The sequence below is a fragment of the Asterias amurensis genome, chromosome 6 (assembly GCF_032118995.1).
Source record: "Asterias amurensis chromosome 6, ASM3211899v1".
NCBI classification, from domain to species: Eukaryota; Metazoa; Echinodermata; class Asteroidea; order Forcipulatida; family Asteriidae; genus Asterias; species Asterias amurensis.
The window spans coordinates 19,977,537-19,991,525 of NC_092653.1; the positions used below are offsets into that span (position 1 = coordinate 19,977,537).

The following is a 13,989-nucleotide window of genomic DNA, read 5'->3' on the forward strand; positions in this document are numbered from 1 at the left end:
TATCTCACTAAAGATTTTATTTGAACAAAACAAGTATCGGTGATAAAAACTTTCTTGCTTGTTAACCACCTAAAATTCAGTACTAAAAATCCCTTTCCTGTTCTCAATGTGGCATTATTTTCAGTCGAAAAGAAATTCTTTTTTTCTAGCATTTAAAAATGCTTTTAAACATTTTTTTGTCAATGAAACTCCCATAATAAAGATGTATCTTCATTGACATTTGCAGATTTAAAAAATCCGCTGAGCAGTTCATTGTCAACCAAACACTTACTAAAATTTCCAAAGCCCAATACATAAAAAAAATGGCGCCGCACTTTCACCTAAATAGGCACAAATTCATGTGAACAGCGTTTTCAAAACTGATTGTGGGGACGAAATCCGGGGGAAAAAATCTCTGATGAATTTAAAAAAAAAAACATTTACAAAGCTACTGACTACGTTCTAACCAGTTTTTATTCTGGAGTACACAAATGTTACTTTATTTAATCTGTACACCAGCAGCGTCCCTCTCGCATCCTGTGACGACTTTTGCTACCTGGGTTGCAACGTTGCAGATAGCCAAAGTGCCATTCAGTGACGACAGCAGCTGGCATGGGTCGCCGCTCAAAAACTCACACCTGTGTGGGATGGAGTAGCCAGTGACAAAGCCAAAATGCAGCTCTTCAAGTCCACAGTCGAGAAAATGCTTTTGTACAGCTGTGAAGCTCTAGCGATCACCGACACCATGGCCAAGAATCTCGACACGTCTCACCGTGCTCATATGCGTTACAGCCTCGGTGTGCACTTTCCAGTATGGCTGTCCAACAAAGACTTGTACTCTCGCACATGCATAACACCTGCCACAACCACCCTGCTGAGAAGTCGTCTTCGTCTGATCAGCAATGCTCTTCGGAGACCTGAGGTGCCTCTCCCTACCTTTGTAAATCCACACGATCCGCCATCTCAACCCTTTCGACAGGGTGGAAGCCTCCGCTGCACCTACATATCACAGCTTATAGACGACCTCAACGCCATCCGCCTACAACATGTTCAAGCTGCCCTGGATGGGCCTGGATGGTAGAGACGAATTTCTAACATTGGACAAACCCATGGTCACAACGTCTCGAGCCGAGTTCGGCCTGAGTAGTGTCAACTATACATAACCACTTGGCCCTTCCCTGGTGCAAAGTTGTTTGTCGCCAACAACCTTGGTGACAAGTGGGTGTCTAACTTGCAAGGTGCCGAGTTTGCAAGGTGTCGGGTTTGCAAGGTGCCGAGTTTTCAAGGTGTCGAATTTGCAAGGTGCCGAGTTTGTACGGTGCCGAGTTTGCACGGTGCCGAGTTTGCAAAGTGCCGAGTTTGCAAGGTGCCAAGTTTGCATTGTGCTGAGATTTCAAGGTGCCAAGTTTGTAAGGTGCCGAGTTTGCCAAGTGCCAAGTTTGTAAGGTGCCGAGTTTGCCAAGTGCCAAGTTTGTAAGGTGCCGAGTTTGCCAAGTGCCAAGTTTGTAAGGTGCCGAGTTTGCAATGTGCCGAGTTTGCAAGGTGCCAAGTTTGCAAGGTGCCAAGTTTGCAAGGTGCCTTAGGTTCGGCCTTTTTCGCACGGCCACTATCCTACAAAGTTTTGAACAGCAGTTTAAGAATGATTCACTACTCTTTTACTCCCATTCATAAATGCCTTTTTGATTAACCCTTTCAGCTCGACCCCATTTTTAATAAATTTGCATGTGCTCAGGTTATTTATTAAAATGTCTGGTTTACTTCCTGGAAACATGTTAACATTATGCATCATATTAAAGCTTACATATAGTGCTATATTATAAAAATATTTTGTACCCCCAACAGGCTTTTGAAAAAAAATTATGGTCATTCTGTAATTCATATTTTTATTTTGAAATTCAAATTTTTTCATATTTTATGCAAATTTGATAATTTCCAGATGTTCAAAAATATTTTGAGTGCTGTTTTTGAAATCTACACCATCTGATCTTTCTATAGAGGTAATCATGTATAGATGAAATATTAATTTTACCTCCCAGAATTTCGCTTATACATATATCAGCAGTCTATGGTCGGATCAATGCCTTCGTTCAACATTTCTTCCTCGTCAAGATCGCTGTTTTCATCTACAAAACCCCCCAAACCCAAGACAAACTCTTCTCTAAAATGTCTCCTGGAATGTTGAACAATATTTTGATATCTTTCCAGGCTTTTTCGGGGCATTTTGAAGCCGAAATGTAGCATTTTGTATGAGATAAAGAGCAGAGTTTGCACGAAAGTCACCGTACAACATGTGTACAACATGTACTTCCATATACAACATACACAACACACAGGCACACGCTGGAAAAAGCAATAGTCGGGTTTCTTCTTCGCTTTGTATATAAAGTTCTGAAGGTAGCACACAGGGTACCATACTACCACTGGGAAGCTTGTGTATTCAGCTATCGAATGATGCCAAGCTTGGCCAATAGAGGGCAGTATTTATTGAGTGGAAAATGTTGTTTTTTTCTGTTGTTTTTCTCGGCTACTGGTGACCGAGATTACGTAGGGGTTGAGTTGAAAGGGTTAAAAGGCGTAACAATGTATGAAACTCTGTCAAACTTATCAGTTTACCGACGTCCTTGAGCTCTACATGTATATGTTCGTTGCATTTTTATGACTGAGACAGTTTTTGAATATGCATTGGTGGGCGTTGTACATATCTCAAAACAACGGGTTTTAAACAGCTCCAGCTGGTCATTATCAACCGTGTTTAAAAACACCCCAATGTGATATGCTCTCCACCAATAGGAACAGCGAAACTGTCGGAGAAATTTATGAACGCTAGTTTACAGCCCCTTTCACACGAGAGCAATTTTGCAAGGGTCCCTTGCTAAATTGTAACATTTTACAAAGTTCACCTCATGTGAAAGAACAATAACTGTTGGAGTGTCAAGGGTTCCTTGTCAATTCTTGTCCAACATTGCTACATTTTGTCCAAGGTCCGGACCTACTACAAAATCTTACACTAGTGGAAGTTTTGACCAAGAACGTGGGCTACATCATTGTGTGAAAGGAACCCTTGTTTATTGAATGACGTCCTAGGTGAAGTTGCCCATACAGCCACGCTAGTGTGTGCTATCTTTTCCCGTCAAGTTGATCAGGATTACAATTTCATCATAAAGATATCCCCATGACTTTGTTCTTCAATTTCTTGTCCTGACATCAAGCACCAGCAAGCCAATATACTATTTTTTGAGACAGTATTTACAGAAGAAACATCATCTAGAATTATCTAGTGCAGTTACAATTCTAAATCTGATTCATTTGGTTACCCTTTTTCGCTTATTTTCCCACACATTGTATACGACATACGACCGATAAAACAATGGCTGACCGTGTGTGTGAAAAAGCTTGGTGGATGCATCAATTATATGTCAAGATTCCGCTGGTACTGTAATCATTTGGCTGATATCAATTGTGCATTGGGCTACCAGTGGTGTGTTCACTCCCATGGCGCACAAGGGCAGTTAGCTTTTTAACTTTGCCGTGTGAAAGCTCGAAAATCAGTCACGCACGGTGATAACAAATAAACAATCCACGCTCGTAAAGTTTGTAGCAAGGGACCCTGGCTGTATTTTGGCCATGTGAAAAGGGCTTTAGTGTGATTGTACTGGGGACTGGACTCTGGACTAGCCTATTCCAATCAGATATGCTAAATTACCTTATGAGATTGCTGCTGCATCTTTTGATAGAGACTTTCTAAAATGGCAACGTTATGCTTGAAGATATCACTGGCCTTACTTGAGTATAACAATCCTGTTGAATAAAAACAACAAATAAAACTCTTGAAGCCAAACCCACAGTTCCTGATGTTTCTGGGCATAATTCCTTTAAGCCTTATACACGTCAGAATTGTGAGTGCTTTCTGTAGGAGTTGTTCAGAATAATTAACGTTAAACCATTTGGACCTACCCATCTACCCAAAGTTTAAATGTTTAGATAATGACTTTTACAAATCCCCTCTGAAGTAATGTCTGAAAATGAAGTCAAAATCTAGATCAATGCCTTCCTAGAGCTTCATGGCTTTTACTGGCTTCCATTAATGCACCCTTGTAGCTCAAAAACAGAAAAGAAAAAAAAAAAAAACCAGAAAATCAGCCATCGGCTAAAAATAAAATGTATGCCTACCATCTCTTTTATTGCAACTGGTTTGATCAGTTATAAATGTACCAAATGCAGACTGAGTGTATGGTACTTAATTTTGACTTTCAGTTAATTCTTTTAAATCACTCGGCCCAATTTTTTTTTTTGGGGGGAGACCAAAAAGCCAAAAGCCAATTTAAACATTGACTTAGTGGCCCCTTAGCATGAAGTTTGCATAAAAAGCTATGTCATTCAAATCAGTAAAAATGATTGTACATTGCTCTTTCAATTTGTCTGCTTTCAAGATACCATCAAGTTACCCTTTTTGATGCCGTTTTGTTGCAGAAGTTATGAAACAACAAACTGACAAAAAGGATCATTGCATGAGCAAAAACAATTCTACTTTTTATTTTAAACCCAAAGAAATGTGTTGAAAGATAAATTTATTGTGTAACTTAGTGATGCATACAGTCACAAAATTTTGCATGGTAAACTTTCAAATCAGAATAAACAGAATGGCTTAATATGATATCCTCATGTCTTTTTGCCACAACCGAATGACATACTCCCAAGCAAAGAACCTTGCAGAACTCTATTCACTGAATTAATGGTAGTTGAAAAGATGTGCTTACCTCTAAGATCACACTTGCCAAATGGATCTATCCATACTGGAGAACCTTCTTTATCAAAACCACAACAGCCACCCGGCCAATACTTCCTCAGTACCTTTAAAACAAAACAATATTGTCAACTAACAAATTTTATGAGACCTTACTTATGTTTATATATACATAAAATTCATAGCTGAAGTACTGAAAAGCTTTAATTACATTTCATTGCAAGAACACTCGACTGCTGAACACTAAACTCGACGTAGTATCCATGTTATTTTGACTAATAAATAGCAAATTTGATTTTAAAAAGTAGCATGGATTTGCATCAGCAGAACTGGGTTTAAAATTAATTGCCATTATACATACCCAATTGATCTAAACAACCTCACACAAATCCTGCTGGCGAGTTAAATCTTTACCTAATAGAAGTTATTAGACTAAGACATTATGCACTCAAGATCAAGTACCACTCAGGTACCACCGTCTTTCAAGATCACCACACACACGTCTATAATGTCCTTCAATGGTGGACCCTCCTTTGTGTAACTCTTTGTCCTGACAATCGTAGACCCCTTTGTTTTACTTATTGTCCCTTTTGTTATAGATCCATGGTTTGAATAACATACATACCTCACCACACATACTCATGGAAGGACAAGGCAAACACTATTCCCCTACAGCTATGCCCAAAGATCATACAAATTGTTATAAATAAACGAGTTAACACTTACTTCTGGACTATTTTCTATTGATAGGGATGAGGTTTGCATTTGATTCTTCCATTTCACATCCTATATATTATAAAAACACACATACATGTACAATATGGTTATCAATAAACATGAACAGCCGTATATCCTTTACATAAATATAATAACATGCAAGCCAAAATACCCCAGAACATTGCTACATGTACTGTCTTTAGCTTCAATATCTCTAATAGGACAGTTTTACATGTACATGTATCTGATCAATCAAAGCAGCAAAGCAAAGCTTTGTATGAAGCATAGTACACCACTGAGTGCAACACAATTACTACATGTACATGTAACTAATGGCAAAGTACACAGAATGTACATATTATAGTATTGTAATTCAGAAAGTTACAATAAATTATCCACTCGCTTAGAAAACACCCACTATTTCATACATCAGTGTAAGAGTATTCTATACTCATATCATTTATTAATAAATACCTTGGACGGTTTCAAGTCTCTGATTGGTCAAAACTCGGTCACGTGTGGGAGTGTTAACGGTGGTATAAAGACTGGCTTTGGAAAATAGCGAGTAAGTGGCCACTAAATCAGCATACATTGCGTAAACCTTGCGCGTTGCACTGTATCGCAAGCTTATTTATATCCCTGTTAGTTTCATTGCAATTTCGCGCACTTACGCGTACGCGCGCTGAAAATGTATCAATTTTGAGTGCGCGCGTGTAATATGTGCGCGCGTATAAACTGACGCCGAGCTCATGCGCGCATTTTAATGCACAAGGAACAGCTATCGTCCAATCATTTGCCTCCTTTGACCCCAGTGAAGGCGCTGAACAGATCATTATTTCAAAGAGTCACTGGTCTCAAAGATCAGTAATGTGATTAACGCACGAAAGAGATGGGAACCATCAAAAGCTCAAATATGGCCTCTGAACATGTCTGGAAGTACCGCCGAGAGAAAAGTCACAAAATTTGGACAATTAGAGCCATTTAATTCGCTAAAAAAGGTATTTATTAATGGGAATAACAGTGTTCGTACCCGGTCTTCACAGCGTGGTAATGACCTTCGTTGGTGGCTGGCGCTGTTAACGGACCTCGCCTCCGGCTCGGTCCGTTAACAGCGCCAGCCACCAACCCGGTCATTACCACGCAGTGAAGACCGGGTACTCGCACTGTTATTCCCTAATTAATTGATTATCTTCTCCTAATAAAATAATGTTAACAGAAGTTACCTTCCTAAAAAGCACTTCAGTTGTTTTCAAATTGAAGCTCCGGGCTGAAAAGAATGAGACATACAGTATCAACTTGAAAGAGGGTCACCAAGGTCAAATTGAGTTATGTGGTGCTCTCATTTTCCAATAGATAGAGTCCATATCAAAGTCTTCTAACCTCTTGTTAAAATGGTGTATGATTTTATTTGGCCTCTTCCAGGGGCCAAATTAAACGTAACATCATAAGATATTATTTTGACTCAATATCATCAAAATTCAGGAATAAACTTTAAAAAATTCTATAATTTTTTTAAGAACTGTACCCTGAAATTGGATGTCATTGAAAATGTTTGGATATTGACAAAAATTGCACTGTTAGATATCCCTTCAAATTATGACATAATAATAATAATAGTGGCAATTTATAATGCGCCATGTCTGTCTAAAAGACACTCCTGGCGCAGGAGAGATGCCGAAGCCAGATTGCAAAGAATATAGTTAAGCACACAAATAAGTTTTCAAATGGGTTTTGAAGCTGGAATATGTAGTGAGTTGTTGGAGTTTAGGGGGGAGTTCGTTCCATAGTGATGGGCCAGAGTGTGAGAAGGAGCGGGCTCCCCATGAATGGCGTGTGCGTGGAATGTTTAGAAGTTTGGTGGATGATGATCTGAGGTGCCTGGGTGGAGCATGAAGATGTAGCAGGTTCTGGATGTATGTTGGTGCCGTGCCCTGGAGAGACTGATACACAAGAAGGAGAACTTTGAAGTGGATGCGCTTTTGAACCGGGAGCCAGTGCAGGGCCTTGAGGATTGGAGTGATGTGTGTTGATCTTTTAGTAAGGGTGACAAGTCGGGCGGCCAAATTTTGGAGTCGTTGGAGACGCTTGATCTGATACTCTGGCATATTGCTGAGAATGGCATTGCAGAAGTCAAGTCGTAATGTTATGAGAGAATGCACAACCTGCTCTGTAGCTTTGAGAGAGAGGAACTTTCGAATGTGGGAGAGGTTGCGAAGCTGGTACCTGACAGATTTAGCGATATGTGATATGTTGTTGTTGAACGTCATAGTAGAGTCGAAGACTACTCCAAGATTCCTGCATTTGTGTTTCGGACTGTGGTTTGCTTCGTCAGTTGTGAAGACTGGCTCAGTGACCTTGTTGAGCATCCCCTTCGAGCCTAACAGCATGAACTCCGTCTTGAGCCCATTGAGTTTAAGATTGTTGCGTGACATCCAAATTTTAATTTCAGCTAGGCATTCCTCTAAACGTCTGAGAACAGAAAGAAGATTCACATCTGACGGAGGAAAGGAAATAAAAAGCTGGATGTCATCAGCGTAAAAGTGGTACTGAACGTTGTGCTTGCAGATGAGCTCTCCAAGGGGTTGTGTATATACAGAAAACAGCAACGGTCCACACACAGAGCCTTGAGGGACTCCATGTGTCAGAGGTGTTGGCTCTCATTTGACTCCATCAATGGACACAGACTGAGAGCGATTACTAAGGTAAGACGAGAACCACCGAATGGCATTAGAAGTTACTCCAAAGGTTTGAAGGCGCTCGATCAAAGTTGTGTGACAGACTGTATCAAAAGCCGAGGAAACATCAAGCAAAACCAACATGTAGGGGCATTTTACACCATCTTAAAGGATTTGGATACTTTTGGGTACTTTTTCAAAATGTCTATAGATCTACATTAAACATACAGGGTTTGAAGATAATGATAGTGGAAAGCTTCCCTTCAAATATTACTTACTGAGGTGCTGTAGTTTTTGAGAAATGAGTATAACAATGTAATGAAAATACATTTGTAAATGCTTAAAATAATTTTGGTCTCATGGTCTCATGAGACCAAAATTATTTTCATTACATTGTTTTACTCATTACCCAAAAACTACAACACCTCAGCACGTAATATTTTCAGGGAAGCTTTCTACTATCATTATCTTCAAACTGTGTAAGTTTAGTGTAAATCTGTGGACATTATGTTTTTTGTCCTACAAAAAAGTACATACACCCTTGAACTGAAGGTTAAATAAACTGCTCACAAAAAGTAAGGAAACTTTTTTCAATCTATTATATTTGTTATTATTTAATACTCTCTTTGTATATGGTATATATCAATGCAAAGCTAAACTGTTCCTCTTTAAAATGATACCACATTTGCAACGATTACATGTTGCTGAACTTGGCTACACGAATGACAATGAGGCAAAGTCACAAATCAAATGTGCCAAAATTACCATTGTCTGTGAATGGTCAATAGGTAATGCTCATGATTCAAACCGATCAAGCTTTTTAGAACCATTATTGGTTTACACAATGATTTGCACCAGTGATCTCATCGGACACAATTAACCCCCCATCTCATGAAAAACACCTTGATGGGTATTTGCTTGACGATATTCTACAGCCGAATGCAGTCCCATACTTGCAGACTCTAGGACCAAATGCCATCTTTCAAGATGACAACGCTCGCCCCCATCGAGCCCGACTGGAGACTGACTACCTGAAAAATGTTGGGGTGCACCGGATGGATTGGCCCGCTAACAGTCCAGACCTGCATCCCATAAAACATCTGTGGGACCAGCTTGGCCTCGCTGTCCGCTCCAGAACCACCAACACATCAACTGTGGCTGGCCTAACCAGGTTCCTTAATGAAGAATGGAATGCCATCCCTCATCAGCAGCGCATCACAAGACTTGTATGCAGCGGGAGAAGAAGGTGCCAGGCTGTCATCAAAGCCTTCGGATCATTCACTCGTTACTGAACTTCTTGTATCAATAAAGTGTATTAAGATCAGTAAGTTGTCTTGCTCTATACCAAACTTATTGTCTCAATAAAGTGGATTAAGATCAGTAAGTTGTCTTGCTTGTTTGAATTATAGTGTCAATTTGATTGTTCACACAGTAACACAAAATTGCAAATTTTTGGTACATTTAATATGTGACTTTGTCTCATTCTCATAAACGTGGTCAAGTCCAGCAACATACAATCATTGCAATTGTGGTATCATTTTAAAGAGGAACAGTTCAGCTTTGCAATGATATATACCATATACAAAGAGAGTATTAAATAATGACAAATATACTGGATTGAAAAGTTTCCTTACTTTTTGTGAGCAGTTTACATGTAATTTTGATTCAATATCCGGGAGGGGCAAACAAACATTGTAAATGTTGTCAATGGTTTAGTTGGCAGAGGAAACCATTAGTGAACTGGCTTGCAAGGAGCCTATTATAGAAATAGCTGTGTGTGGATCATGTGTCCTTACCAAGACACTTAATCAATATTGCTTCGCCTTTCGGGTGGGACGTTGAGCCTCAGGTCCAAGGTGTTGTGCAATACATGTAAAAGAACCCAGTATACTTTCAATTGCTAAGAGAAGGGATTTGCCCCTGTGTATCTGGCATCAAGTTTGTCCACTTTGGCCTAGTGCATGCTCAAGTATGACGTCTGCGCGCATGTACATGAACGCACCTGATGTGAAAAATGGTAAATTCACGTATGCTTAAAACATGAGACTTTAATGACACAATTTTCTGATGTGACGTTCACGTTCATGCGGAATGTGCAGCTAAACCTCTCTATTATAGACATAACCAATAGACATCCTGATGGGTAGATTCAAAGGAGATACAAAATATCCTGAAGTACAAAGACTTGGCCAGGCACTTTGTAAGATTTGGCAGTTATTGCAACACAAACCTCTTAGAAATCTCAACAGCATGTGATCATCATGGCTCTCCAACAGAATGTCCTCAAGATTTATTTTTAACTGATCAGAAAAACAAAGAAAAAGAAAACGAATTAGAAAACATAGGAAACTTTTCATGCCATATGTAGTTTTAGGCTACTGTCAATTAATACATGTAGTAATGATCAATATTTATTTGGCCTTTGTCCATCAAACTTGCTTCTGGGTGCTTAAAAATGGAAGAAATTAGATGTTAAAACATTAGATAAAAGTTAGGAAGCTAATCCCTTGTGTGCATGTGTCGAAAATAATCAAATTTATTTCATGTTTTTGTTGTTGGAAAATTGAACCCCCTTGCAACTCTTCTTTACAGCATAGATTGTAATCTAAATTGAACAGGAATAGAACCATCAAACTTAACAAATACTTGAACCTCAACATGAAGGCAGCAACAAAACAATGGTGTTATAACATCACCAAGTGTCAAACTATATTAATTCAAATTACCAAAGTAGACAAAATATCCTGAAAAACTCCTGAACCACACAGTGAATTTCTGTATAATCAAGAGATCTTCTAGAACTTGACAGAACTTGCACATGACCCATACACTGTTGTAATCGATACTTTCCCCTAGTCCTAATTTTTTTAATAAATATTATTAAGTTCTGGGTATTTACACTGAAATAAAGCGTACAAACAATAATTTTATTCGTACCCACAGAGCCTATTTGAGAATGCTGTGTACAACTCTAAATTGATACTTGGTAATCACTGTTGGTAATTTAATCCTTGTATACAGTCAAAAAGTTTTATCTTATACAAATGACAAGTTCTCTAAGATTTGGTTGTTTTTGCAATCTTTTGTTACATGCTGACTATGTAGACTGTTTTAGAACTGCATTGGTGTGTATCAACTATCAGCTAACATATTTAATAATAATCTTGCACTTTTTTGCCCACCCCCCCCCCCCAAATTTAATCTTTGCCCCCACTTGCCCCCCCCCCAAATGAAATTGTCTAGTTACGCTGCTGCAAATGATCCATGCAAGTGGTGTCTGACATCTCACAATACCTGATTGAGCTTCTCCTGTTGTTTGACATTCAGATTCCCCAATGTTCCATTCATCGTGCACACAAAGTATTAACTGGATTCACTTTGGTATTTGGACGCTTCTTCACAATCAACTCTTTCAGAATTCTGAAAAATAAATTAAAGGGGGACAAAATAAGCAACTTGACTATACTATTCCAACCACATTATATCTTCAATCTTCATAAACAAAGTCTTGATCAGATCTAAGTATGTTTTGTTTTGGAACAAACTAGAAACATTTTCAGATTAATTTTTCCTTATTCACAAGTAGCCATCTTACATGTCTTATGTCTTTTTCTCTGCATGAAAGATTTTTTACAATGCATTACGTATGTTAACAAATGTGACAATATTTTGGTTGGGTTTGATAACCTGCTTTGCTCAGCAAGAGTTTGTCTTTAATTGATGATTTTCAAAATATAAGCCACACCGATTCAAATCTGTGGGCGGCTCAGCTGTATCCGATCCTATGGTGTCATCCACATCACTGATCCCTGCGATTTATGCAGTGACCTGTGTAGAGAAACTCCGGGCGATTAATGAACTCTGTTGTTTGTTCTTTTTTCCACCAGTCTCATGTAGCAAACAGAACCCATCATTCATAAATACCTCTGACAGTTTTGCTATTCCTATTGGTGGAGAGCGCATCACGTGGGTGTGTATAAACCTTTGTTAATGACCAGTAAAAAGTGTTGAAACATGGGTGTGACACGCGAGCTTGCACACTGTGCTTATTAGGCAGTTTCTTCATTCCTATTGGTCGAGAGCAACGGGCGGGACAAATGTGGCACATCACGCGATACGCGTGACGCGCATAGCATTCCCTTTTAGGGTGTTGTTTGCCCCAGGGCCTTTCCATTTCATAGCTGGAGGGGTGTTGTGTTGAACGAAATCATTGAACAATTATAATTTTTGCATTTAGTTTACTTTTTTACCAAAAAGTGTTGATGTTTTTTTGACCGAAAAGGTATGAATGGGAATCAAAGTGTGTTGAATCGGTTTTTAACTAGTGGTTTACACTCGCCGAGGCCAGGTTCTTGATAATTTACCTCGACTTCCTCCTGGTAAAATTATCAAGAACCAGGCCTCGTTGGGTCAAACTAGTTGAAAACCTCTTCACCACACATTGATTCCCTTAGTTAACACCACATAATTGATATCAACAGTTTGAGGACTGTTGAATTCTAGCTACGCAAATATATCAGAATAAGAATGGTGTGTTGACAACAAAAATGCCCCGCTGAGATTGGAGTTGCTACACCAAGTCCTTTTCAAGATTAAGCCATTTAATGAGCTTAATATTTATCTGAGGGGGTCCAAAAACAATAGGCTTCTGAGGGATCCCATGATTAATTCACAAACCAAGTTTGAGTTGATACGCCAAGTCCTTCTTGAGAGTTAGTGCTTGGACAACATTTCTTTTGTTTTAGCCACAATGAGCTTAATATTTCCAAAAACAATGGGCTTCTGGGGGATCCCATGACTAATCCACAAACCAAGTTCGGAGCTGATAAGCCAAGTCCTTTTCGAGTTATTGCTCGGACAACATTTCTTTTGTTTTAGCCATAATGAGCTTTAGCCATAATGAGCTTAATAGCTTCTGGGGGATCCCATGACCAATCCAAAAACCAAGTTTGGAGTTGATATGCCAAGTCCTTCTTGAGATATCGCTCAGACAAAGATGATGTGCACACACACACACACACACCTTAAAGAACGAGGCAAACACTATGCCCCTGGGGAGTTCGTCGCGAGCCATAAAATTATGTTCTTATACCTGAGCACTGTGACCTTGACATTTTACCTGTTTACTTTAAAGCAGTCTCCTTCTCAAGAGTAACTCTCCAAGTTTCATGACTAAATAGCTGATTGTAAGGTTACTAACGATGTACAAAGCATAATAATAACTCACCACCATGATAGATCTATGAGGAATTCTGACCAATGTCTCCCAACCCCCTCCTTCTGAATATTTGGAAATGTTGGTAAATGAGTTTGCTGAGTTTGCCATAGTAAGTTTAGTCTAAAGTGCCAAAGCTTACTTTTCATAGTGGTGTACATGTATGTACATGTACATATACATGTAGCCATCCACATCACAAGCCGTACACTCTATTTCTGTTTGTCAGTAATCAATTCATAGGCTGCGGCTTATACTCTGAACATTATGGTAGCAGTTCCATGAAAACTGGACCTGCTTTCTGTGTAGATCGTATCACACCAATGATTTTAAATACTGACCATTCCATCATGTGGGCCTTTATACACAGCGGATTGCATAGACTCGAGTGAAGAATTCCTTTCTCTCTAGAAATTAAACACAAAACATGCAAAAAGGTAATTACAAACACTAATGTTAAAAGTAAAAGTGACAATAATGTAGTCTGCTTTAGGTGTTAGGGTCTATGTTTTCAAAAAATGACAATAAATGCAACTGGCTACTGTAGTCTCTTTCAGCTGTTATGTTTTCAATGGCCAAGTGTTCTTGGGCGGACTGCAAACCTTTTTTATTGCTTTGTTAAAAAAAAAGTTTTTTAAATCAGCAATGTAGGCCCCTAT

The 13,989-nt window shown here is 39.0% G+C and overlaps 1 protein-coding gene across 5 annotated transcripts in view; it reads right to left on the bottom strand.

The window, feature by feature from the left end:
• The window catches only part of LOC139938005 (SEC14-like protein 2), a 45,608-nt gene that overhangs the window by 19,498 nt on the left and 12,121 nt on the right, over positions 1-13,989 (bottom strand). For all 5 annotated transcript variants that reach the window (XM_071933344.1, XM_071933345.1, XM_071933343.1 and 2 more), the window contains exons 2-8: positions 13,672-13,737; positions 11,410-11,535; positions 10,346-10,415; positions 6,664-6,707; positions 5,450-5,509; positions 4,737-4,830; positions 3,683-3,777 (exon numbers count right to left, since the gene is read on the bottom strand). In XM_071933344.1, coding sequence (XP_071789445.1) covers positions 3,683-3,777; positions 4,737-4,830; positions 5,450-5,509; positions 6,664-6,707; positions 10,346-10,415; positions 11,410-11,463 — 417 coding nt within the window. In that variant the 5' untranslated portion in view covers positions 11,464-11,535; positions 13,672-13,737. The remainder of the gene's footprint in view (positions 1-3,682; positions 3,778-4,736; positions 4,831-5,449; positions 5,510-6,663; positions 6,708-10,345; positions 10,416-11,409; positions 11,536-13,671; positions 13,738-13,989) is intronic.